The 27,202-nt window shown below is 43.1% G+C and overlaps 1 protein-coding gene across 3 annotated transcripts in view; it reads left to right on the plus strand.

Moving 5' to 3' along the window:
- The first annotated feature begins 2,203 nt into the window (after positions 1–2,203).
- The window catches only part of SCG5 (secretogranin V), a 54,311-nt gene continuing 29,312 nt past the window's right edge, over positions 2,204–27,202 (plus strand). For 2 of the 3 annotated variants that reach the window (XM_008017169.3, XM_008017170.3), the window contains exons 1-2: positions 2,204–2,324; positions 4,070–4,302. In XM_008017169.3, coding sequence (XP_008015360.1) covers positions 4,077–4,302 — 226 coding nt within the window. In that variant the 5' untranslated portion in view covers positions 2,204–2,324; positions 4,070–4,076. Of the gene's footprint in view, positions 2,418–4,069; positions 4,303–27,202 lie in introns of all 3 variants that reach the window. The other variant, XM_008017166.3, reaches the window with a different exon arrangement.

Below are 27,202 nucleotides of genomic sequence, written 5' to 3' on the forward strand. Positions count from 1 at the left end.
TGGCAGAATTTAAACCTTAATTTTGTGATCTGTTTTTTTGTTTGTTTTGTTGGGTTTTTTGTTGAGACGGAGTCTCGCTGTGTTGCCGAGGGTGGAGTGCAGTGGCACAATCTCGGCTCACTGCAACCTCCATCTCCCGGGTTCAAGCGATTCTTCTGCCTCAGCCTCCAGAGTAGTTGGGATTACAGGCATGCATCACCACACCGGGCTAATTTTTGTATTATTATTATTATTATTATTATTATTATTATTATTATTATTTTTTGAGGCGGAATCTCACTCTGTGGCCCAGGCTGGAGTGCAGTGGCCAGATCTCAGCTCACTGCAAGCTCCGTCTCCCGGATTTACGCCATTCTCCTGCCTCAGCCTCCCGAGTAGCTGGGACTACAGGCGCCCGCCACCTCACCCGGCTAGTTTTTTGTATTTTTTAGTAGAGACGGGGTTTCACCGTGTTAGCCAGGATGGTCTCGATCTCCTGACCTCGTGATCCGCCCGTCTCGGCCTCCCAAAGTGCTGGGATTACAGGCTTGAGCCACCGCGCCCGGCCAATTTTTGTATTTTTAGTAGAGACAGGGTTTTGCCACATTGGCCAGGCTGATCTCGAACTCCTGACCTCGTGATCCGCCCGCCTTGGCCTCCCAAAGTGCTGGGATTACAGGCCTGAGCCACCGCACCCGGCCTCTGTGATCTCTTAAATATATATGAAGTTATATTTTTGAAATACTAAATTTCGGCCAGCCATGGTGGCTCACGCCTGTAATCCCAGCACTTTTGGAGGCTGAGGTGGGCGGATCACGAGGTCAGGAGATCGAGACCATCCTGGCTAACACGGTGAAACCCTGTTTCTACTAAAAATACAAAAAAAAATTAGTCGGGCGCGGTGGCCGGCACCTGTAGTCCCAGCTACTTGGGAGGCTGAGGCAGGAGAATGGCGTGAACCCGGGAGGCGGAGCTTGCAGTGAGCCGAGATCGCGCCTCTGCACTCCAGCCTGGGCAACAGAGCAAGACTGTCTCAAAAAAAAAAAAAAAAAAACAAATTTCAGATGAAGCATAGGCATTTTGATGTATTTCAATTAAATTCAACACAAAACCAGTAAATTGTAGTGACTTCCTTTTTTCCAACCACAAAATGAAGATAACAATTGAACATAGCTAAAGTAAATTCAGAATTTAAAAAGGCTCTATGCATCAATAATAAATACTAACTCCAGCATGGCCAGTAAGCCTAGAGCCATTTAATAGATAGTGTTTCTCCTGTCGAGTTTAGCATGCATTGAAACAAAATGCAAGAAGCAGAAGAGCATCCATGGAAGAAAAAATACTGAGAAAGAGACTTGACTTCAAAATGAAAGGCCATGTGTCTCATAATTGAATTTTGCCAGCCTCTATTCATTGCATAAAATTGCTGTAGATGACAATGGATTTGCTGTCTAGAGCTAAGATAAATAGATCTGGATTTTGAGACCCCCTCCTTCCCAGGTACTTCACTCATTCTCCGTCTTGATGAAATTTGCAGTGCCATATTTATTGTGTGGCTTTATATGTCGATTTTAGTATTTGAACAAATTTCAGTGTTCAACATTGCACATAGTAGGTGCTCCATAAACCCTCATTTAAGAATCTGGGACTAGCTGGACATACTTCTACAGTATGCTGGGAGTATGGTTTCTCTTCAGGCCAAAGTGGAATTTCACTTGATGGTTTGTGTGGAATTTTAGAAATAACACTCAGAGCTGATATTTCTACAGATGTTCAAGTTTATCACTTTAATGAAAGTTTCTAGCTTCTTGTATTAAATGTCCTCATAGTTTTCCTGATCAGTAAGAGGCCCCTCAGAGCAGGGTATACCTTATCATAGCCACCATTAAAAGTTCTTAGGACTTCATCTTCTGTGCCTCTACCATTCATTGCCTCTTCCATCTTGAAGCTAAAAGACTTTGAAAACAAAAACAAAAAAAAACACATTCTAGAAGTTGGCAAAATTAAAGGTGTGCTATAGTGGCGATCTGGCACATTGTAATTGAGATTGAGAAAGGAGGTGAATGACTGCCACAGAGGTCGATGGAGCTGAAGGAAATGTCGTAGTCTAGAGGTTTGTATGCAGAATGTGTGGGTTGAAGAGCTGTGCGGCTCCCGGTTAGAGGCTCACTTATCTGGGATGCAGTCTGCGGACGCCTGGCGAGTTAACTTCCACCTGCTGGAGGAGGGGCCGGGGCGGAGCTAAGATGCGGAGGAAGGTGACGCAGGAGCTCTCCAGTTCGCCCGCTCCTGGCCTGACCCCCACCAGGGCCCATACCGCAGTAGGCTCCTCTGGCTGCTCCTCGGTGAGTACAGCTTTGATGTCGGCTCGGCCGCCTGCTGCCAACCCGAGATTTGGTATCGCCAGTCGGGGAGGGCGTCCTGCTAAAATCCTCGAGGTAGAGGCTGGGGTCAGACAAAGGATGGGTAGGGGATTAGAATGTTTGGTTATCAGTAAGGAGAAGGGAGTACTGAGGGAGGAGATTGGGCAGTTCATCAAATCAGAGCGGCTTTTGTTGGAAAGGAAGTGAAAGACTGCATTCAGAGTGGACAAGGGAAAGATGGAGATGGAGAGCCTCGTGCCTGCCTCCTGCCTTTTCCATCAGAATTGCAGATTTTGCTGTTAAAATAGCTATTCCCAGCTCTTTAGAGAGCGAGGATTTATATCTAGTGACTAGAAATAGGCCTTTTTTTTTTTTTTGCAGAAAAAGAAATTGGAGGGTATAAAAATTTTAGTTTCAGTAAAGGAAATGCACAATTTTGCCTCCTCCCATCTCTCCATCCCCCATCCCCCATCCCCAGTAGAAGAATGATTAGAAGGAGGATTTGCGCAGGGCATGGTGGCTCAGGCCTGTAATCCTAGCGCTTTGGAAGGCCGAGGAGGGGTGGATCACCTAAGGTCGGGAGTTCGAGACCAGCCTGACCAATATGGTGAAACCCCGCCTCTATTAAAAATACAAAATTAGCCGGGTGTGGTTGTGGGCGCCTGTAATCCCAGCTACTCGGGAGGATGAGGCAGGAGAATCGCTTGAACCCGGGAGGTGGAGGTTGCAGTGAGTGCAACAAGAGTGTTAAAAAAAAAAAAAAAGGCATTTGCAAGGCTGCTGCCTGAAGCATCCATCCCAACAGGTTAAGCAGCTGTCGGGTAAGCTGCAAGGATAATGTTCCCTTGTTTTGCAGACATACCCATAGAAACCAACATTTAGGACAGGCTGACCCTCAGGCTAGTTTTCTCCCTCTGACCACCACTGCCTCCCCGAATTCTAACCTCCAGAACTGTAAGGCAATGTTACCAACATAATAATAGCAGTATAGGGGCTCATTCTGTGCCTGGCATTGTCTTAACATGTATCACAACAACCCTATAAGGTAAATGCTTTTATCATCTCCGTTTTGCAGAGGGTTAAACTGAGGGATTTGCCCACGATCACTCAGCATGTGGCTGAGTAAACATACCTCAAACTACCCCAGCAGATTGCAGGGCGGGATCTAAGCAACATTTTCCTTCCTTTCAGGATCTCAAACGTATTGGATGTTTGCTAAACTAAAATGTTTTCCTGCTACCACTCCCAACCTGCCTGAGCTTCTTTACCATTTGTGTCTTCCTGATTCCCTCCTGTTAGCCTTTTCTTCCCTGGGACTGGGAAAACACAAGATGCCACTATCTCTTTCTCAAAATTGAGGCAAGTTTGGTTTATTTGTTTTAGTAAGAGAGGGAGAGAGTGATGAAGTTAGGAGTAACGCAGAACTTTCAGGGAGCTACAAGGAGGATAAAAATTATGAGTAAGAACCGCCATTCCAGCCTAGCTTTCCCAAGAACGCAAACAGAAGGAATTGGATACCTGCAACTGTTTTGTTTAATACCTTTCTTCAATGATGTTCTGCCTAGCATGGAAACTTAAGACAGAAGCAACCTGCTAAGGATTTTTAAATTACATCCTCTTTCTGGGTGGTCCTTGAACCACAACCTGGAGTAGTTGCATCATTATAATTGTATTATCACAATTGCTGATTGTAGCCAGTCAGTATACATTTGGTCTTTTATCTGCAGGTTAAAAATGGTCTCCAGGATGGTCTCTACCATGCTATCTGGCTTACTGTTTTGGCTGGCATCGGGATGGACTCCAGCATTTGCCTACAGCCCCCGGACCCCTGACAGGGTCTCAGAAACAGATATCCAGAGGCTGCTTCACGGCGTTATGGAGCAATTGGGCATTGCCAGGCCTCGAGTGGAATATCCAGCTCACCAGGCCATGAATCTTGTGGGCCCCCAGAGCATCGAAGGTATTTACTGTGTTCTGATGGTTTGAAGTTTCCATTAGCATTTTAAATAATATATTTGCGCACTTCTCCTCACAACAACCTTATAAGTAGATGCTTTTATTATCCCATTTTTTTTCAGAGGAGGAATTGAATCTTTAAGAGACTCTGCTTTCTCATGGTTTTCCCTTTCTTCCTCTACACAGTGTCTACATACTTACATATACACACCCACATGAGAATGTGAGTCCTGTGAGATGTTGGACCTTATCTATCTAATTCACAGTTGTAGCCCTAGCACCTAGCACAACATCTGGTACGCAATAGGTGCTCAATTAATGTTTGTTGAATGAATGAAGGAGCATCTAGTGTTATCGCTAAAGAAAGGTTAGAACCCATACCTGATGTTTTCTCCTCACTGCTGATCTTACTGAAATTGTGTCGTCAGATAGCTGCCTTTTGAGTCAATGCCAGCCAGGACTTGTAAAAGAGCTTCAAAATGTAGAACCTACAGGATCTGACTTGATTCTTAGGAATGACTCCAGTATACCCGAGAGGAGACAAAAGAGGTACTGACATTAAGAGTTTACGCTGAAAGCTTTTGAAAATATTTAAAAATATAACAATTTTATTAAATAATAAATGAAGAATAATTTGTTTTAAGGTGGCAAGACCGTTTCCCCCCTGAAGTTTTCCAAGTTTCTGTCAATGTGGTCATAATACTTGTATTAGTAAGCAGTACCTCATTTGTTTGTTGTTTAATGATCTGTTTATAAAGAGAATCTAGCTCCTATGAGCTGGTGACGCAGCATTAGACAGATGCCTTATTTCCATGCCTTGATTTTTATCCTCTGATTCTAATGATCTCCTTCTCCACTAAGGCAGAATCCTAAAGAGGTAGCATGGTTAATTTAAGTTAAATGCAAGGGAGCATTTCCTTATAGTTCAAGGATTTGCGCATGGAGTCGGTCCGAAGGAAAATGAGAATTATCTCTAAAAACATACCAAACAAATGCTGTTTGTTCCCTACAGATTGATTATGCACTATTTTGCCTGAGTCTGTGATTTTCTAAAAATGCTATCTGCCCCAGGGTTCTGTGAATGTCGCGAATATTGTTGATATATGATTCTCATTTTTGTTTTGTTACCCATAGTTTTAAGCCATTGAGTAAAACTAATTCTGTGAGATTGTAGTCTGTTTAGGTTGACATCTGATTTCAGGAGTGGATTAACACAAACGCGTTGACTCAGCAAGCATGCAAACCTAGCACATGGCTTGAATGAGAACAAATCAGACAGAGCTTCCTGTCATCCCTTTTGGGGAGAATCTCAATCCTTCTCAGCATCTGTCACCTGTTACTTCAAGCACACCTATATATTTCAGGCCAACTCTTTTGAGACAAACAATAAATATCTACCTTTTTAAGGCAGGAAGTGCTGGTTATTCACCTAAGCTGTTGTCATGGAGAAGGCTCTCTGAGTTTCCACTAATACCTGAGGCCTGGTCAGCTGCGCTGGAAAAGAAACAGCCACTCCCCGGGCATGAAAAGCCTATGTTTATCCAGAGACTCCATTCCCTCCACTAGCCAACTATTTAGTACCCACTGTATACCAGGCACTAGGCAGGAGACTGGTACAGCTCTGCCCTAAAGATTCACAGTCTGAGTGGAGAGGGAAGAGGGAATACACATCCAAAGTTATGACAGTGCCTCCCAGCAGGTGTTTTGATAGATGTACACACAAGCTGCTGCTGTGGAAGCAAAGAGAAGGAGTAATTTAGTCTGCTCAGGAGTGGATGGGGTGGCTCTAAGGAAATGCTGCTTTGAAGAAGCAACATGTAACCTGGGTTTTGAAGTTTGAGTAAGAGTTTATCAGGGAACCGTAAGTGTAAAGGCATGGAGGTGCAACTGTTACGTACCCACAAAAAAACTAAAAAAATAAAGAAAAGGCAGAGACATGAAAGATCATGGATTAGGACAATTCAGAATTAACAACTCAGTTTCCCTTATTACCCTTGGAATCATGTGCTAACATAGCGATCTTAAGTCTCCCCATCGGTGTCTGTGGAAGGGAAGCATACTGACTTGAATTTTAGTTTTCTATTACCGTATAATAAATTACCACATATTTAGCCGTTTTACACAGCACTCATTGATTATTTGAGTTTTCCACTGCTCAGGAGTTTGGTGTGGGTTAGCGTTCAGGTGCTGACCAGAGGTGTCGTCTTGGCTGCGGCTTGGGTCCTCTTCCAAGCTCGTGAAGGCTGCTGGCAGAATTCCATCTGAATTATATTGTAGGACTGAGTTCCCTTTCTCTCGCTGGCTGTCAGCCAACCAAAGCCCCTCTCAGCTCCTAGAGGCCGCCTCAGGTTGTAAGCCACGTGCCTTCTCCTAGCTGGAAGGAGAATATCTCCTTAGTCTTCTGATTATAATGTAATATGATCCTGGGAGTGACTATCCCATGATCTTTTTCGTATAACAAGGGACCCATATCTCATTATATTCCCAGCAGGTGGGAATCTTGGGAGTCATCCTAGAATTGTCTGCTATAGCTAGGATGAAAACTAACAAAGAGAATAGTCCAAAGACACTTCGGGCAAAAACAACAAAATAAGAAGCCTGGGTTTTTCCCGGTCTGGGACCTTGGCATTGAATTTGTTGGGTGGTCTGATCATTTATTCATGTGAGTTAGTTATTGTTTCACCTCATCCATTTATTTGCATTATCTTTGCTGATACTCCCTGATGCTAATTCCCTTTGACAGACACATGGAGTATTTTCCATACCCTTCCAACATTGATTTCACGATTTTATTATGAAGAACCAAGTTGGGGAAGTTTATTTTTAATTGTTACAGAAAGAATATACATAATATAGTATTATATTGTATAGTAATACCGTATTCTGGTGTGAATTTCAGATACATTTAACATGGTGCTATAAGCACAAACCATTGTCAGAGACACCCGAATTTGAATGCCACCTTCATCATTTATTACTAATGTGACCTTGGGCAAGTTACTTAACTCCTATAACCTTCTGTTTAGCTTAGGGGTAGGATTTGAATTCACTTACTTGTAAGCAGGTAATGTTCCAGTCCAGAGAAGCAAAAATAAAGTTTTAGCATGGATAACCGCACTACCAGGAAATCATTTCTAAACAAATCATCATCATCATCATCACTGTAGATAATTACTGGGTGTTAAGTTCCTTGCAGGCGGAGTTGTTCACTGCCCAACACATGGTACATAGAAGACAAATATCTATCGTGTCTACTTTAATAAATTAATTGTATGATCAATGGATTTTAACAAATGTGTATATTTGCTCTCAAATATAGGATTATAAATTGGTCTTTTAGTATAGGAATATAGTATCAGTATAAATTAATGTTAGGTCAGGGAGGTATCATATATCCCATTAAAAAATGTTTTCTTCTTTGATTCCATATCCCTTCTAGTTACTGTTCCAATTTTCTGCTGCCTTTCACAGCAACCTTTCCTCACATGCTGATTGTACTTCTTCACCTCTCATTCTCTCCTGGTCCATTGTAGCCCACTGTTCTCACCACTCATTCATCAAACCGACTAGCATTTATTGAGTGCCAGGCACTGTTTTAGGTGCTGAGGAAATAAATGTGAACAGCAAAGTAGCAGGGCAAAGAAATGTAGTCCTTAAATAAACAAATAAGTATTGGGCTTTCCTTTTTTCCTTTACCTGTTTGTTTGTTTCATTTACAGGTTTCTCTGGCGGCCTTTAAATGTTAAGTTCTCCAGGGCTCAGTGCTGGGTCCACTTCTCTTATTTCCCTCAATTCTCTATCTACTTGATCTCATTCATTCTCTTGACTCTCATCCATTTCTTGGCTCGTGACTCTGGTGTTTGTATTTCAGCCCACACTTCTTTCTTGTATATCCATAGACTTACACTAATTGCTAAATTGCCAGGTTTCAATCCTGATTTCTCAAACCACCACCTTCCCCAACCTGTTTATATCAGTCTTTTCTGTCTAAATGAGTAGTGCCGCTGCTTGGCCATGTATGCACACTAAATACCTACAGTAATCCTTGATTTTCTCCATCACACTTCATGCCTCAATTTTAAGTAATTTATTTCATTTTTTATTTCTAAAATCCATGTGCAATTTGCCTGTCTGCTTCTCTCTAGCTCTACTCCAAATACCCTGGTCCAAGATACCATCGTGTCTAGCATGGAGTTTTGAAATCGCCTCCTAACTCATTTTCCTGCTTTTATTCTTGATCCCTTTTCAATTGTTTTCACAGGAAGGGCAGAGTGAAACTTGAAAAGTTTAAACCATATTAGTGTCACCTCCATAGTTACAGTTCCACTGGTGGCTTCCCATTGTACCCTGAGTAAAAATAACCTTTCTTGCCATGACCTACGGGGATCCACAGCTCCGGTCAACTGTACCCCTGACTTGGTTCCATGCATTCTGGCCCTGAGTCACACCGGCCTCTTCCCACCTCAAGGCTATCAACACAGGCTGTTCCTCCCACTCCTTGTGTAGCGAGTTTCAAAGTCACCCACTCAGAGGCCTGCCTGACTGCCCTGTCTGAGTAGCACCCCCCTCCGTTCTCTGTTGTAGTATCTTTTTTTTTTTTTTAAGCTCCATAGCATTTTTTGTCATTTATAATCATTGTTTGTTTTCTTGCTTATTGTTTATCTCTCCACTGGAATGTAAGCTCCATGAGGCTATATCTGTTTATTAACTGCAACATATTCTAGGCACATAGTAAGCATTCAGTAAATATTTGAGGAATTAATATATAATATCGGGGAAAATAAATATATCTTATGGCAATAAGTATGTAAATACTGTTTTACATCTGGATCTGTCAAGCCTTTCTTCCTTTTAGTTCAAGGAAAATATTCCACTTCTATTCTGTGTTTTTAAAAATCTCTGCCTAGAAGTTCTTGCCATGAGCTCAGTGATAATGTGCTGAGCAAAAATGCCTGTTATCTAGAATTGACTGTGACTGTGATCACCACGGTGCAAGGTTTGTACCCTTTGTACAGCGCCTCCCAAGGAGCTAGAAGGACTTTTTGCAGTCCTGGGACTAAACCAGCAGAGGGCCAACTAGACAGGAAGTTTCTTTTGGAGGACTCCTGAACCCTAGTAGCCAGCCTCCTGGTCCTTAATAGCTTTAAATGGTCCCTGGGGTAGAAGCATTTGCTAAAACATCCAGAGAGGATTAGGGGTTATGTTTAATTTCTCCATGGGTGCCTTAAAAACAGCTATTTTCTAGCTATGTGTAATCTTGGCAACTTTCTAAGCCTCGTTCTGTTAAATAAAATGGGCACAAATAAAATGGGCTTATCTGGTTCGAGTTGGTGTTTGAAAAATAAAAATAAAATAAAATGGGGTTTCTAGCCCACTCTTAACGTGCAATCAGTGGGTGCTGTTGGCAACTGAATTGCAGGCCTTCCTCCTCTCACTTTGTGGATTAATGACAACATGTTTTCAACCTTTAATGGCTTGCCCCGATCTTATTTATTTATTTATTTATCTTTTTTTGAGACGGAGTCTTGCACTATCGCCCAGGCCGGAGTGTAGTGGCACGATCTTGGCTCACCGCAAGCTCCGCCTCCCGAGTTTACGCCATTCTCCTGCCTCAGCCTCCTGAGTAGCTGGGACTACAGGCGCCCGTCACCACGCCCGGCTAATACTTTTTTTGTATTTTTAGTAGAGACGGGGTTTCACCGTATTAGCCAGGATGGTCTCGATCTCCTGACCTCGTGATCTGCTTACCTCGGCCTCCCGAAGTGCTGGGATTACAGGCGTGAGCCACCGCGCCCGGCGCCCCGATCTTATTTTTGATTACTCATCAGTTAGCAATGCAGTTCAGATATGCTTCAGTGCACCATGTATTTCAGCAGCAACCGTATTCTCCCAAGCCCAGCCAGTTGCTCACTGGTCTCCAAGACATAGCTAAATGGCTACTGTTGTTGTATTATCCCCAGAAACGAATAAAGCCACCAACTGGCCAAGGGACTGATTCAGAGAACCTTGTGCTGTGAAATGGGAGCTCTTGGGAGTCAGAACTGGTTGTGCCAGCTGACACTGATGGTGGCCTTGGATGGCCTTGGATGAATCCAACCAGAAAAAGTGCTTTCATTTTCAGAACATTAACAGCTTCAGGTAAAAGATGGCCCCTCAGTGCCAGCTGTTCATTTTCCCCACAGTTCTAGGCCACCAGATATCTAGCACTGTGATAACACCAGATATCCAGCCATTAAGATAGAAATGTATGAACATTCACATTTGATGGCTCTGAATAATTTTAAATCTATATTGCCAAACATTAAAATACCCACGTCCTGCCAGGCGCAATGGCTCACACCTGTAATCCCAACACTTTGGGAGGCCAAGGCGGGCGGATCACCTGAGGTCCGAAGTTCGAGACCAGCCGGGCCAACATGGTGAAACCCCATTTCTACTAAAAATACAAAAAATTAGCTGGGCATGGTGGCGGGCACCTGTCATCCCAGCTACTCGGGAGGCTGAGGCAGGAGAATCGCTTGAACTCAAAAGGTAGAGGTTGCGGTGAGTCGAGATCGCACCATTGCCCTCCAGCCTGGGCAACAAGAGCAAAACTCCATCTCAGGAAAAAAAAAAAAATCCTTTTTTGTAACACTGACTGTTGGACTTCAAATTTTTCACTTAGAAATAGAGACCCAAGGTTATTTTTGTAATAAATATCAAGTGGAGAAAGAGTCTTGTGGATGATAGGCTCCTTGAAGAGGCAGATTCTAGGAGCCTCTACTCTGCCAAGCTTTGGCTTTGGTAAAGGAGCGGCAGTGCCTCTGCTTTACCACAGGGTGGCAACGATTGCTTCCCATTTGAGGATAGGAGGGTGAAGCAAACCTTGAACAATAGGGGACCCTCAGTTTCTGGCTAGTCGCTCTCTGCGGTTGGAGAAAGCAGTGCAGCTGACTCTTACGTATCTTGACTAAAATCTGTTTCTAGGTCATCCTCACCCTGGAGGAACCAATGAGAACATTGGGTTTGTAGGCCATCTTTGAATGGACTGGGACCCCCCCATTGCACCCATGCCTTTGAGGTTACATTTTGTCCACCTTGAACTTCAATCCTTAAAGTCTCTGGATGATTTTCAGTTTTCTCTGTTGAACAATGGCATGTTTAGTAATGAGAAATTCAAAAGAAACAGGGGGAGGTTCTTTTTAGGAGGGGGACAGGATTGGAAAGATGAACATGATGACATGTTTGTGTGTAGTTAAGGTGCCCTGGGTATCCAGAAGGCACTTAGATGTGTATGGCACAGGAGAGACGTCTGGGAAAGGAAGGGTTTCAGAGTCATCCCTGTGTTAGTGGTGGCTGATGCTGTAGGAATGGATAGGGTCACCCTGGGTGGGTATTGAGAAAAGCAGGGCAGCTAAGACAAAGGCCAGGTAGATGAAGAAGAAAACATAAAGGAAACTGGGATAAATCGGCCAGAAAGGAGAAGAACCAGAAAGATAGAGTGTAATGAAAACAAGGAAATAGTGTTCCGAGAAGGGGCAGTGGTTACCTCTGTCAGGATCAGTGGAGAGGTCACATGAAATAATAAAAACCATCGGATGTCAAGTGTTCACTGCGGGTAGCAACACAGAAGTTACTACTTTGTGGGGCCTTTGGGCAGAGCTGGCTCTGGGGAGTAGTGGGGGCCCACCGCAGGCCGCAGCGCATTGAGGGGATAATAGGAAACAAGGAAGAAGATACAATGTATAAATGTGTTCCCAGAATGTCAGGTAAAGGGGAGATGAGTAATAGCTGTGGAAGGATTGGGGGAAGGGTGAATGATTTAGAGCTGAGGAAGGTTTCTCTTAAGGTTGCTTTAGGATGTGAGAAATTGAACTGGCTGAAGTGCTCATTGCCAAGAATCGGCAGAGAGGGAGAGTTGAAGATGTGGGATGGGGAGCGCAACTGAGGAGGTGGGAGAGGATGAGGACTGGAGCACAGGCGCTGGCCTGCGTCTTAGGTCGTTCCTTCCTCCATTGGGGAAAAAGGAAAGCGGCAAAGGTGGGCTGGGATACAGGGCTTTGGTGGTTTTGACCTCAGGTGTTTGCAAGCGCTGTACTAATTCTAGCCACCTGCTCATTTAAAATAAGAATACAAGAATGAAATGCATGCAGTCTCCAAATCTCTTTTCTTTGCTTATACATTTCATATACCACACTGATAATGTCTTTCGATGTTTTAAAATTTTGGACAGCGCTATTTTTAGCTTTTATAGCTATAACTATTAGTTATTTACTAGTTATAATATAAACTTTTAATATTTACTTTTTATAACTCCTAGATACCTTGTAGATCAAAAGATCTAAAGTGTCATCTTTGTCCATTTTATATCTTGCTTAATAGTAATAAATGTTTTAGTGAAGCATATACCTGGAACAAAATAGAATATAATCTTAATTGGGGAATTTTATGTGAACACTTCATGTGTCTTTGAAACAGTACAATGTAAAAAATTAGTACAGTCTTATTGCATGCACAAAATGCGAAATAATGTGAATTTTTCCCAAATAACAATTTGTGAAGAATCACAATTTCAAAGTAGTAGGCTTAGTAATTCTAAACAATGATAGCAGAATTTGTCATCATCCTCAATTAGGATTGTTCTTGAATTTTGTGAATTTTCAATCACATGAGTGAGATCTTTAGTCCATTCCTTAAATAAAATGTGACTATCTTAGAATGTCAAAGAGGGACACAGAAAACCAGATAAGTTTCTGAAATTAAGTTTACTATATGGCAACTACTAATTGCTCTGCCAGTTGTCTGACTATAGAATAATCCTTGTGAAATGTTCACTTCTATATGGGTTGGAACCTGGGCAAGTCTGAGGCCCGGTGTATGGAAGGCACTAGAACCAGATGTAAATCCTGGGTTCTCTAGACAAACAGAACCAATAGACTATATAGAGAGACAGAGAGATAGTTATTTTAAAGAGTTGGCTCATATAATTGTGGGGGCTGGCAAGTTGAAAATTTGTAAAACAGACTGGTGACTTGGGCAAGAGTTGATAATTTTGAGTCTGAAGACAGTCCAGAGGCAGAATTCTTTCCTTTTCACAGGACCTCAGTCTTTTCTCTTTAGGTCTTCAACTGATTGGATGAAGTCCACCCACATTATGGAGAGTAATCTGCTTTTCTTGAAGTCCACTGACTTAAACGTTACTCACTTTAATACCTTCACAGAAAAATCTAGTGTTTGGCTCATGATCATACAACTGGGTACTATAACCTAGGCAGTCTGACACATGAAATTAATAGGGTGTTGGGGAGTAAAATTAAGTAACACAGTTGTCATCAAGCCCCCATTTTCTAAGGAAAATTATTATAATCCACATAAATACGGTATTTTGCTTTTGAATCTCTCTAATAGAGTCTGGGTCTCAAATTATCTTCATGCACAGCGTCATGCTTACCCTCACAATCACTGGAGGCAGGCAAGGAGGGTGAATATTCCTTGCCACCTTTTACAAATGTGGAAGAAGAAACTCAGAGATGTGACTTATCTAGGGATACAGCTTGTCTTCTGGTCTGTTCAGGCTGCTATAACAAAAATTCCACAAACTAGGTGGCTTAAATCACAGAGATTTATTTCACAGTTCTGGAGGCTGGGAAGTCAAAACCACGGCGCTGGCGGATTCCGTGCCTGGGGGGAGACTGCTTCCTGATTGGTAAGTGGCTGACTTTCACTGTGTGCTCACATGGCGGAAGAGATGAGAGAGCTCTCTGGGGCCTCTTTTATTACCATCACATTGGGGATTAGGCTTCAACGTGTAAATTTTAAGGGGAACACAAACATTCCATCCATAGCCCAGCTAGTATTTGTGGGATCAGTTTTCCTCTTCTGTCTGTCCGGCACATCACACTGCTGCTTTGGCTAGTTGATCCAGTTGATTATAGGTACTGCACAGATGCAGAAAGGGTTAAACCGTGACCACATGGTGGTCTGTAGTGCCTAGACAAGGCCAGGCAAATAACACCCGCTAAATATTTGTTGAAACAACCTTGCCATATTTGCTCCCTTGAAACAGCCATTGACCTCTGAGACACCATCTAGTAGGACTCGTGTTATTCCAGTCAAGATTATCCAGGCTTCACAACCTGTAAATACATCTGGAGCATTTTGACGGTAATAACGTAAAAGTCACTGGCTTTTCTCATACTTGGTCACTTAGGACTGCAGTTTCCTGGAAAGTGCTCTACATATTTCTGGAGATCATAGAGCATACACCATATATGATCGTGGGCATAATGAACTGGTCCACTTCCATGGGACAGTTACCCATTTTCCCCTTTTCCTCCCCTTATCCCCTGAAGTTCGGCACCACCATGCCCTTCAGCTATGATTGTTTCCCATTACAGCTGGTGAGTGCCCCCAAGCTATGCAGCCTCAGAGTGTTCTGTTGTAGTGGGTGCTGACTTGGGAGGGCAACGGGAAATCCCTTCAGTGTATGCTATAGTCTGAATGTTTGTGTCCCCTGCAAATTTATATGTTGATACCTAACCCCCACTGCAATAGTATTAAAAGACAGGGTCTTTAGGGGTGATTAGGTGATGAGGGCTTCACCCTTACAAATGGGATCCATGCCCTTATGAAGGAGGCCAGAGGGAGCTTGTTCGCCCTTTCCACCATGGAGGAACACAGTGAGAAGGAGCCATCTGTGAGGAACAGGCCCTCACGAGACACAGAATCTGCAGGCACTTTTGATCTTGGACTTCCCAGCCCCCACAGCTGTGAGCAACACGTTTCAGCTGTTTGCAAATCACCTGATCTAAGGTATTTTTTCACAGCAGCCTGAATGGAGCAAGACAGTGTGCCTTGACATCCCTAAATACTAGAGAGTTTTTAGGGAAACATAGCTTTATTTTTTTTGCCCCTCTGCCCCACAACTTTCTGTAGGATTCACATGTTGGGGGTTGGACATGGAGACAAAGCTAAGCGCTGGAAACCATAGGTTCTAAAACATCCCATCCTTCCCGTTGACCACTAAGGCATTACTGATTGCCTGCCGCCTTGGGGTTGGCAAGCCGGACTCCTCTTTCCTTCAGTGTGAGCGTTCTCCAGGAGGTTTCTAAGTTCTTCATGCAAATAGACTTCTGGCAGATGTCCTCCCAGACCTATCTGTTCAAAACTCAGAGTGTTCAAGCTGGGACCCTGTTTCATGTCACCTGAGGCATGCCATCTGGAGAATGGGGGAGGCAACAGGAAGCCTACTGAGTCACCAGGGAAGCCACAATCAACACTTTCCCACAGGTAATTGACAAAGTGGATCAGGCACATGTAGAAGTGGAATTGTGGTAACTAAATGGTATATATTTTGTGGTTTGCAGAAATACTTTTCTATATTCTGTCTCATTTGATGCAGCCTTTAAAAAGGTTGAAAAAGTTTAACATTGCCCACAATCACACCGCTTGAGCTTTACGAGTTAAATGTGCTGTTGGCAGGACAGCTGTGTTAGGTTTAAATGCATCTCCCCAACCAGCTGTCTTCTATCCTGGTAGACTAGTACAATCCTGTGATATTTAACTGAGAAACTATAACGATGCTGGGAGTCGTGGTAAACCACATGTGGATTTGAGTGGATGGTGTTTCAGGGACATGCCGCTTCTGGAAGCAAATTTTCTGACAAACTGCCGTCTTGGAACCAATTGGTGCAAATACCTTGGGCACCACAGTTGGTAAAGAAAACTATTGAAGGTGGCTGGAAGGGTTTAGCAGACCACAATTTCACACCACAAATATAACTGAGCGTGCACTTTTGACCATGGTGTGCTGTGTTATGTTAGTAGAGGAAGGGGCACTGGCGGTCGAGGCTGTGGGGACTGGGTTTGCACAGCATGCAGGAAGAGCACTGAGGCAGGATGCCCAGGGGTTCTAGTCCTAGCTCAGACCAGCTGCGTGGCACTGAACAAGTCCCTTCACTCTGCAAAGTTTAGCTTCCCAATCTAAAAATGGAGATAAACTGTCCAGTCCATCTCACAGGGTTAATAGGGCAGATAAATAATATATATAAAAGTATTTTGGAAAGTATAAAATGGTACACAGGTGCAAAGCATCATTCTCATGGCCCTTAATTCTTTCATCTTCCTCTCTCTCTCTCCCTCTCTCTCTCTATATATATATATGTGTGTGTGTGTGTGTGTGTGTGTGTGTGTGTGTGTGTGTATTTCCAGGTGTAATATATATATAGTTCCAGGTGTAAGTGGCTTTGGGATTGGAAGATCGTCATATCTTTCTATCTTAGGTTCCCTGTGTCCTTCACGTGGCCTCAGAAAACTGCCCCCAGTAGTTGCCTGTTAAACTTTGCCAGAATCAGTTTGCCACCTGGCCTTAAGTGCTCTGCTCTGTGTTGGTGTTAACCTTAGGAGTGAGAACATGTGACTCTAATGAGGATGGATGCTTTCTAAAAACCCTCATAAATAGCAACTTTTCATACTCACATTTGCTCTGTTCCATTCTTGCCCTTGTGACTTTACAAATGTCGTATTCTGCCATGAAATAGGTTATAGAAGCAGGTTTAAAGGGAAGGAGACTATGCTGCCAAACGAAAAGTGAAACCTGTCCATGTGGATATAACAGATGTCAGTGGAAGAAAGGTGTGCAGAATTGAAAAGCTTGCTCTCCGTGGTTTGGGAACACACTGTCCTCTTGTGGACATTTCTGGCAGCCCATGATCAGTACACTTCCTTGAACCAAATAGCCTATCAAAATATTATCTAGTACATTTCCACTTGTATTTACTCTGTAATTACTGAGTGCCTACTACATGCCAGGAACTGTGGCCCTGATATGTTTCAAAACCCATAAACATGCATCTAACTTGTTTATATAGGGTGTCCATCAGACACTATCGTCTTTTAACCTTTCCAGTGAAGGTTAAACTCTGACCAGAAGAATTGAGTGTGTTTGCAGAAAATCAGAGATGGAGCAGAATTAGACTGCTTTTCCCCTTACTTTCCCATTCCCTTACAGCGTGTTCCATTGGTACTTGAGTCTAGAGACATCCAGAGGTGTAAGAGTAATAAAACACAACAAAGATGAGGAGTAACGAAGTGTTTTCATGCAGTGCCTCACCCCAGTGAGGTGGGCCGGCTAAAAGGATGTGATACAAACTGATATCCAGGGAATGGCAAAGAGGAGTACCTGGGCCTGTCCATCATCTCTTATCATGACTCACAGCCCTTGTTTAAGGAACTTGAAGTCTAGGTGGGGGAGAGGGACATCAAACTTAAAATGCACAGCTGCAACCTACTAGATAGAAGCTGAGAACCCTGTATGTGGGTCAGACAGACAGTCACCACTGGAGTTCAGGAAGGGGATAGGGCATTGGCCCCCAGAGAAGACATCACAGATCAAACTTGAGCTAGACTTCCTTGAGGAGGGTAGATGATAAAGATTCAGCTTCAGGCAAGAAGAGCATCTGGGCACAGTGGCACATGGTCTCTATTACTCAGGCCCCTAAGTTCACCTGGGAAGCTCCAGCCTCCCCTCTGCACCTTGCCCACAGAATGTTCTGTAACACCTCTCGCCCCAAGTCTAGCGATACCCTCGATGGTGGCAGGGCTGGTAGCAGTCTAGCGATACCCTCGATGGTGGCAGGGCTGGTAGCAGTGTTATTGGATGGGACGGTGGGTTGGATATTTCCCTTTGTTTTGCTCAAATACATGCCCAGATGGCACCAACACCATTGGGATCTCTGGAGACTGAGGTAGGTATTTCTTCAGTCACTCAGCATGAACAACTGTCAGAGAGGGCCAAGCGCAGTGGCTCACACCTGTAACCCCGGCACTTTGGGAGGCCGAAGCGGGTGGATCACGAGGTCAGGAGATCGAGACCATCCTGGCTAACACAGTGAAACCCCATCTCTACTAAAAATACAAAAAAAAATTAGCCAGGCACGGTGATGGGCGCCTCTAGTCCCAGCTACTTGGGAGGCTGAGGCAGGAAAATGGCGTAAACCCGGGAGGCAGAGCTTGCAGTGAGCCGAGATCGCGCCACTGCGCGTCCTGTACTTGCACTGCACAGCATGTGCCAGATAATCTGTGAAATGGATCTTTCCTCTAGGAGCTCCACCTTTTCCAGGTGATTGTTCGCTTGGACATATCTGATTATAAGCTCCCAGAGTGTCAGACACGGACCTCTCATGGCAAGTTAGACCATCCCAGGTGCCCAGGTGGCAGTGCAGTGAGTGGCAGGAGGAAAAGTTTCCTGCTGGCTTTTGGTCTGACCAAGACAGAGGGATACTGATCCAGGGCCTAAAATGACCACGGCAATAGGCCTTGCCAGCAGGGATCTGTGGCAGGCTCCTGGCACTACTGGTCATTTCCCCCAGTGGCCCGTTCACATTTTTCTTTGCATGAGACAGAGATTATGGCTGAGGAAACAGCCAGGCCAGAAGGCTAGCCTGCCCTGCAGAAGCCCAGGGGACCTTGCTGATGCCATCTTTCTGGTACGACCGCTCAGCAGGCCTGTGTCAACAAGCCCTGCACGGTTTGGGCAAGATGTGAGTGACTAAAGTTTTCCTCCGGAGCAGCAGGAATGGATGGGCCTGCTGGGAAGAATCCCTTTGCTGTAAACTACCTAAGACCCCTGTCTCCTGAATTGAACCAGCGGGTCCCTTCTCTGTATCTGGCTTGCTTTCCTTAAAAAAAAAAAAATATATATATATATATATACACACACACACACACACACACACACACACACACACACATATATATACAAATCTTCAGCAGATGATGGGAGGAACTATTTGCTGAGTTTGTCCAGACTCTGAATAGCCTTTGGTCACTGAAGTGTGCAAAAACATGGCAACAGTGCAGTTGCTGTGGTCTGAAATGTTTGCAGAGGAGGAGAGGAAAGAGCAGTTATTCTGACAGTAAATGATGCATAATACTAATATTGGAAGGATTATTTTTTCCCTTTGTGGTCAGTGAATAGAATTTTTGGCAGTCGTCTATCATTTAACTAGGTCTGTATGCAGCACACTGGAGCTTCGTAAGGGTCTCTGGCATTTTATTCAGTCAGTTTTAGTGCCTAGGGCTCTGGGCTGTGGACAGGCAAAATGTACCTGCAGGCAGGGGTGGTCAGCTTACTCCCAGCTTGCCAGATCCGTGGCTCTGACGAGAGAGTTATCAATACCTGCAGAGCTTCCTCCTGCAGCCTGCCTACCCACCCAGGCCATCTTCTGATGCTGCCTCAATGTGTCCGTGCTCCCGGGTAGATCAGATCACCTGCCTCACTTGGTTTGGACATGAAGGAGACTGCGTGAATGACCATCAGCCTCTCTTCAGTCTACCCAAAGGTGTCAAGTATCCAGCACTATTCTGATGGAGAAGCAGTAAGAATGAGCCTACCTTAGATCTGTTAATAGAGCTCATTTAGCAGAGGAAAAAGATCCAGCTAACCCAGATGACTGCATGAGCCCTAGGTCATTCACATGTAGCTTTGGTGTGTAATGAGAGATGCACGCATGATACACAAGCTGCTGTCCTTGGGTGCCCTGCACCCCTCTCAGATGCTCTCCAGACTCAGCCCTCTGCAGGGCAGACCCCAAAAGGAGATCAGCATTTCACCTCAATTACCCTTAGTACTTAAGACATTTGCCTTCATGAGTTTTGGGTAATCAATATTGTACAGCCATCAGTTTAATTTTTTCGTGGTATCAACCTGATACTAAAGCTCTAGAATCTGGGAAGAGCACAACAAAGCTTACCTGACTGACTCCACAATTATATTTGAAATGGATAATTGAGATATAATTTAAAGGGTAGAATATATTTTTTCCATAATTGCAAAAGTTTGCTATAACTAGCAAAAGGAAATACAAAATTGAGTAATAGTGTTGTAGGAGAAGGAAGCAAATACTTATTTTGTATCTACTGTGTGCCAAACGCTTGTTATTTTGCCCTCAGAAATCATATGCAGATGATTCTATTTTACAAGGGAAAGTTGAGGTTTAGAGCAGGTGAACAACATGCCAAGATGGAACAGAAGGGGCATAGGACCAGGATTCAAGTCAGAGCAGGGTTTACACCCTTGGCACCATTTACATGTGGGTCAGATAATTCTCTGTGGTGGAGGCTGCATCCCCGGCCTCTACCCGCTAGCTGCCAGTAGCATTTCCCCCATTTGTGACAACAGAAAATATCTCCAGGCCAGGCACGGTGGCTCACGCCTGTAATCCCAGCACTTTGGGAGGCCGAGGTGGGCGGATCACCTGAGGTCAGGAGTTCAAGACCAGCCTGACCAACATGGAGAAACCCCATCTCTACTAAAAATACAAAATTAGCCAGACATGGTGGCGCATGCCTGTAATCCCAGCTACTAGGGAAGCTGAGGCAGGAGAATCACTTGAACCTGGGAGACGGAGGTTGCAGTGAGCCAAGATCGCACCATTGCACTCCAGCCTGGGTAACAAGAGCGAAACTCCATCTCAAAAAAAAAAAAAAAAAAAAAGAAAAGAAAATGTCTCCAGACATTGTCAAATGTCCTCTGAGGGTCAAAATCAGACCCCCTGTGGAGACCCGTGGCTCTAGAGGCTTTGTTTTTTCTGCCATCGCACGCTCGGAGGGAAATTTTGGGGTACCTTTAAGGATGCTATATGGATTACTTATGTTTCAGTATTTTTTTCTTATGAAGATAATAAAAGCTGTTGCAGATCATTTAGAAAACAAAATAAAGATGGTTTATAATCTTACCACCTAGAGATACCCACTTTCAACATTTGGCTATGTTTTCTTCCAGTCTGTTTTCTGTGCACACATAGGTAGTTTTTAAAATCATACAGTAAATCTTTTATCTGTATTTTTATACTTAATATTGTATCAAGAGCCTATCCCTACATTAAAATCAATGTAATTATTTTTAGTAGCTGCATTATATCCTGTTATATGTTTTTGCCTCAATTTACCCAAGCATTTTTCCAAATGGCCATTTAGAGTTTTTCCAGTTTATCCCATTATAAACACGGCTTCAGTGAACATATTTGTGTATAAACCTTTGTGTCCAGTCTTGATAAATTCTCTGGGGTATGTATTTCTATGAAAAGAAGAATAATTGAGTCAAGCTCTGTACCTATTGTTTAGGCCCCATTTCCTACATGCTGTCAGGTTGCTTTCTGTAAGTGTTAGACTTATATGGCTGTGCTCTCTCTCTCACTCGTTTGTGGGTGTCTTGTCTCACTTGTTAACTATGAATATTACCTTTTTAAAGTATTTTAATTTGATAGGCAAAAATGGCATCTCATTGTTTTATTTGTGTTTATTTGATTACCAATGAAACGGAATATCTCTTCCTATTATATAGCTATTTGTTTTTCTTAGTCTCTGAAATATTTGTTAATACAATGCATTGCTTCTTTATTAGATCTAATTTGTGTCTATCCACTTCAAGTTTTGTTTCTTTCCATTTTCACATGTAGACTTAAAACTACAGTTCTTTAAGCTGTTTAGCAGCCGTAGAGGAAGACTTGAGGCAAGAGTTTAGAGGAGAGATGAAAGGGAGTGCTTTTGTATAAATTGGAGATCACCTCAACTATAGAATTAACTGAGCCCCGAAGTTGGAAGAAGAGGCAAGAATGGCAAAAGAGGAGGTAGTGCAGGGGTGTCCGGTCAGGATTTCCTGTAGTGGCCACCAGGTGGTGCCATCTGCCCGGGACGATTTGATGTCTCTGGTGCAGGAGAGCTGGAGAGCTGGGGAGAGTATTAATAAGGTGGTCTCAAGTGAGGTGGTTGGAGTGCCATTCATACATGTGGGACATTAGTTGGGCTTCTGTAATTAACCTGTCAATGATCGTGAGTTGGTGCACGTGTGTGTGTAGAGCGGAGAAGAGAAGATTAGGGCTGTTAAAAAAAAAGTATATATATATATATATAAAATATGCATATATAATATATACATATTATATAATATGTATATATGAATGGCAGGTTTATTGAGATATAACTCACATACTATACAATTCAACAATTTAAAGTATACAATGTAATGGTTTTTAGTATATTCACACAGTACAATCAATTTTAGATTTTTTATTGCCCCAAAAGGAACTCCGTTCTCCTCCATTCTCCTTATCCATTCCCCCCATCTCTGCCCCCTTACTCCTTCCCTCAGTCTCCTTTCCCCAGGCCCTGGAAACCACTACTCTACTTTCTATGTCTGTGAATTTGCCTCTTCTGGACATTTCATATAAATGGAATCATAGAATAGGTGGTCTTTTATGGCTGTCACTGCTTGTCCTAGACAATGCTACACTCGCTTGACCTTGTGGCAGGAGGCATCAGGGTATCCAGATAGACTTAACTGTTTTAAAAGAAACAGCATTTCCAGGCTGGTTAGGACAGATACTTTTCCTACCTGGTGGATCATCACAATTACCTGGGACGCTTAAAATGAAAGATTCCTGGCTCCTAATCTCGCCAGGAATTCAAATATGGTAGTTCCAGGGAGTCTGAGCTGCTTGGGATTTTTTCATTGCCACCATTCTAACGATTGCCTAGCTGGAAGCAGTGGGACTCCAGTTTTGAACAGAGGCATGAGAAGAAAATGGTATTTCCCTGCAGATGGGCTGTACCAGCTACAGCTTCAAGTCCAGTGCCTCTTGTGGGAAAGGAACCACACCCTCATCATTCGCCACATCTACACTGCAACGCTGGTTCATCTCAGACTATCATCTTTGACTAGGCATGACAACAGTGCATATTTGAAGGCCATCAAACCAATGATATCAGCCTTGTTTACTCTTCATCTGGAAAATATCTCCCATGTGGTATGAGTAAGAAGAGCACTGAATTTGAATTCTGAATCTTACCAGAGTGTTCCACTGACTAGTCTCAGGGCTACTGTGAGCACCCAGTGAGAGTGGCCATGAGAGGTGACACACTGCACAAGTCAGGGCACTGGAGTCGTGGGACAAGATGGGACTTTAGAGAATGTCTTGTCCACCTGCTTCATTTCATAGTAGAGAAAATGAGGCCCTGAGAGGTAAAGTTCTTCACTGAGGGTCATATGCCAACTATTAGTAGTGTAGCCAGCACCAGGGTGACCTAGCCTTTGCCTCCTCCTGTTTCTGTGTGCCCTTCTTCCCTACGTTGCTCTCTTTTGGAATCCGAGGAATCACATTCAATCACTTTTCATTTTCAGAAATGAGGAAATGCAGGCCTCATTTGTCCATGGCTACAAGGCTAATTGATTTATATTTGCTTTGGATGACTAGGAGTTAAAATAATGACAGATGAAAAATCCAAGATGGCATTTGTATACCGCTTTTAAGAGCAATCCACAACAGATTGAAATTTCGTGAGGCCTGAAACTCATGCAATTTGAAAACTTTTTTTCAAGAAAAATAAAACACAATTGCAAATGAAAAGGTAGGTTCCAGGCCTTAGAAGCAGTCTGCGCCCATGAGGGGCCCTCACTCACTTCACTATAAATCCACCTCCAGGAGCAGTAATAAGGAGATCCCAACTCACATGTGTGCTGCTAGGTTCTTCTGTTTGTATAAATAGCATGTGTCCTGCTAAGTCACCTCCACTCTTACAGAATGGAGGCCACGCGGTCAGCAAATACGTATTGAACATCTGTTATCTGTAAGGAATACCGAAGGAAACCAAGAGAGGAAAATAAGCTACCATCTCTAACTCAGGAGATGAGACACAAAGGCAGAAAGGAGGAATTCCTTCCCTGCTGTGGTCTGGGCCAGGGCGCCTATGGGAGCCCAGCCTCTAGTAGGTTTCCAGTTTTGGTCTCAGAGAATCTTCCTCTCATAGTCATTCTTCTCTCTCTGCCTATCAAAGGGGGAAGTGGATGTTGACATGAGTAAACCCTTCGGGGTTTTTGGATGAAAAATTTTTCAAGATTTACATGACATTTTTGGGGTTGTGCCTACCCAAAAAAGTCTCATATCTCACATCACTGCCTTGAAATGGATTACAGGTGCATTTATCCATCAGGGCCACATTCCCCTAAATGCACCTAATGGCACTGAAACAATTAGAATAACATAGGCATCCTGAATAATTCATGCCTCTTCTCAAGAAATTGTTTTCTATTTTTATTTTTGTAAAACAACTTCTTTATTCAGTTGTGTTTAGTTTATTTAAATGATCACAACAGCATTAGGTTCTGGTTTTGGGTTTGTTTGTTTTTTTTATTTGTATGTTTGTTTTAAGTCTAGTTTCTGACCCTTTCTGAAAGATACAACATGGAGATAGGCCAGGAGGGAAACTAGTTTTAGGGTGTTCTCATTACATTCATTTTATGTCATTTTAAATTATTAGGTTTACATTATTGAATTCCTGTGGGGAAGGAGGAGTCAGAGCTGTGAAGAAGTCATAAGTCCCTATAGGTAAATCAAGTACTATTTGTCTCTAATCAAAATTGCCCTTTCCATTGATAGGAGAAACGACTGGGCCTCCTTATCATCCAGAGTTCATTTTGTTTTTCGTGGCAGTTTCACTGTCTTTGGGAATTGAGCTTTTTGACACGTTAAAGCGCGAGGGGCATGAACACCTTGGCAGGGTTTGCAGTATCTCCTTTGAGTGCAGGATGGAGGGCTCCAGAGCTGGCAATTTGAGGAATGGCTGGTGGCTTCTGATGTCACAACCAATCCTGCCACTCATGTGTCCCTCCCTGTTTTGAATCATGGATCTCAAACATCCTCAAAAGCTCTTCCATGGTAATTTCAAAACTCTGAACAAATCAATCCTAAGAAAAAATAAACATGCAGAGGAGCGAAGGATATTTGGGATATGGTTCTAATTAAAATTTTTAAGTTTTCCTTTTCAGAATCCTGTACGAGCTAGCTATTAAATATGAAAAAAACTTCTGAGTAGGAAAGCAATAAAGGCCATTACCCTTAGAGATTTTGAATCTTACAATAAACAAATAGGTCTTCTTTTCCCCGAATGTTTCTTCTTATCAACACAAGGGAGTTGAGTGATGGCTACAGCTCTAAAATACTGAACATGGCTGCCTACTGAATTCAGCATACACACGTAGGGATATGTTATGTAAGATGCACATACATACTTTATTTCTATTAGCCTGTGAAACAGTGAACATGCCTGCTCTTATAAAGCATCTAGTAAAGGAACTACAAAAGAAACACATCTACTGGGCACTCTCACACTGGCCAAGGTAGGTTGGAACCATCTGGATGCTTGCCTATGCCATAGTTAACCTCGTGACTATCCAGTTTGCCAGTTATCCAGGCCCATTTACCTCTGGTCCCACTCAGCGAGCCCTTTGTCTATTTCTCTGTTCATTGGCACCTAAAGTCAAGGAGAAAGAAACGAACATTTATTAAGTGCTATGTTTGTACCAGTTAATCTTCTCAGTGAAGTATTATTATCACCCCTGTTTTACAGAGAAGGAAACTAATATTCAAAGGGGTAAGATAACTTGTTCAGGACCACATATGTTTTTTAAGTATCGAGCTCATGCATTATAAAGTGACCACACTAGCTAACATTTATGAAGCACAATATTTGCCAGAATTCTTGCAAAAAGCCTTACGAGGACTATTTTATTTTATCTTCATACTAACAGCTTAAGGATGGTATTACCTAAATATTCTTAGGTCATACAGCTAGTGTGATGGAGCCAATATTTAAACTCAAGCATCTGGATTGCAGGCTGCACTTTTGATCGCCATGCCTAGCTTCCGCTATACACCTGCTCTGACCGATTTGGTATTCACAGGCCCATGAGGCCTGAAATATGGCCAGCTTAAGTTGTGATGTGCTCTAAGTATAAACTACACACCCTATTTGGGAGACAGTATGCAAAAAAGAATATAAAAAGTCTCGTTGGCAATTGTTTATATCAATTACATGTTGAACTGATAATTTGGATATATTGGGATAAAAATTAATTATTAAATTAAATTTCACTGTATTTACTTTTTGAAGTGAGAAGACTAGACAATTAAAAATTACAAATGTAGTTCATATTCTGTTTCTACAGAACAACACTGCTATATACTAATTTAAAATAATATATAAAGGGGACTGGAACTGACTCAGGCCAGCGTTATTTTTCATCAGTAGTTCTAGTTAAAAGTTTGGAGTGGGTGGATGGGAAGGTCGAAGCCATTTTTAAAGGTAAGTTTGGTGTTTTTATGAATTTGAGTCATGTGTGCTTTCTTCACGCCTTTTACCATGGGTGGGTAAGAGACTTGCCATTTTTAAGGATGAAAAGAATTCTGTGAGGTGTATTTCCAGTGTCTGTGTGTAGTGCTGCAGGTGTCTGAGCGTATCGCCAGAGGCACCTCTTTTGGCCTGTAAGGCACCAATCGTTCACCACTGTCCACACAGCTTTGTGACCGCCTTTGAGTCTTTCTCTTCTAACGTAACATTGGCTTCTGGCTCCAGGTGGGGTTCCTGGCACAAAGCTGATAATGAGCAGTGAATATTTGTTTGGTTTGGTTTGTTGTAGTTTTATTATTTATTTATTTATTTATTATGTTGAGACACTCACTCTGTCGCCCCGGCTGGAGTGCAGTGAGTGGCGCGATCTCGGCTCACTGCAGCCTCCACCTCCTGGGTTCAAGTGATTCTCCTGCCTCAGCCTTTCGAGTAACTAGAACTACAGGCACACACCAGCATGCCTGGATAATTTTTTTGTATTTTTATTACAGATGGGGTTTCACCATGTTGGCCAGGCTGGTCTCAAACTCCTGACCTCAAGTGATCCGCCTGCTTTGGCCTCCCAAACTTACAGGATTACAGGTGTGAGCCACTGGGCCCACTTTATTCTTAATACCTATTGCCAGGCAGAGGTTGCATGGATATAAAAGAGAGAGACTGGGAATATTTGTATGAGATGGGAAACCACAGGCCAGGAAAGCATTACCAAAGAGTTGTAGAGGATTTAGTCTGAGCCCCGT

Source organism: Chlorocebus sabaeus, chromosome 26, assembly GCF_047675955.1.
Source record: "Chlorocebus sabaeus isolate Y175 chromosome 26, mChlSab1.0.hap1, whole genome shotgun sequence".
NCBI lineage: Eukaryota > Metazoa > Chordata > Mammalia > Primates > Cercopithecidae > Chlorocebus > Chlorocebus sabaeus.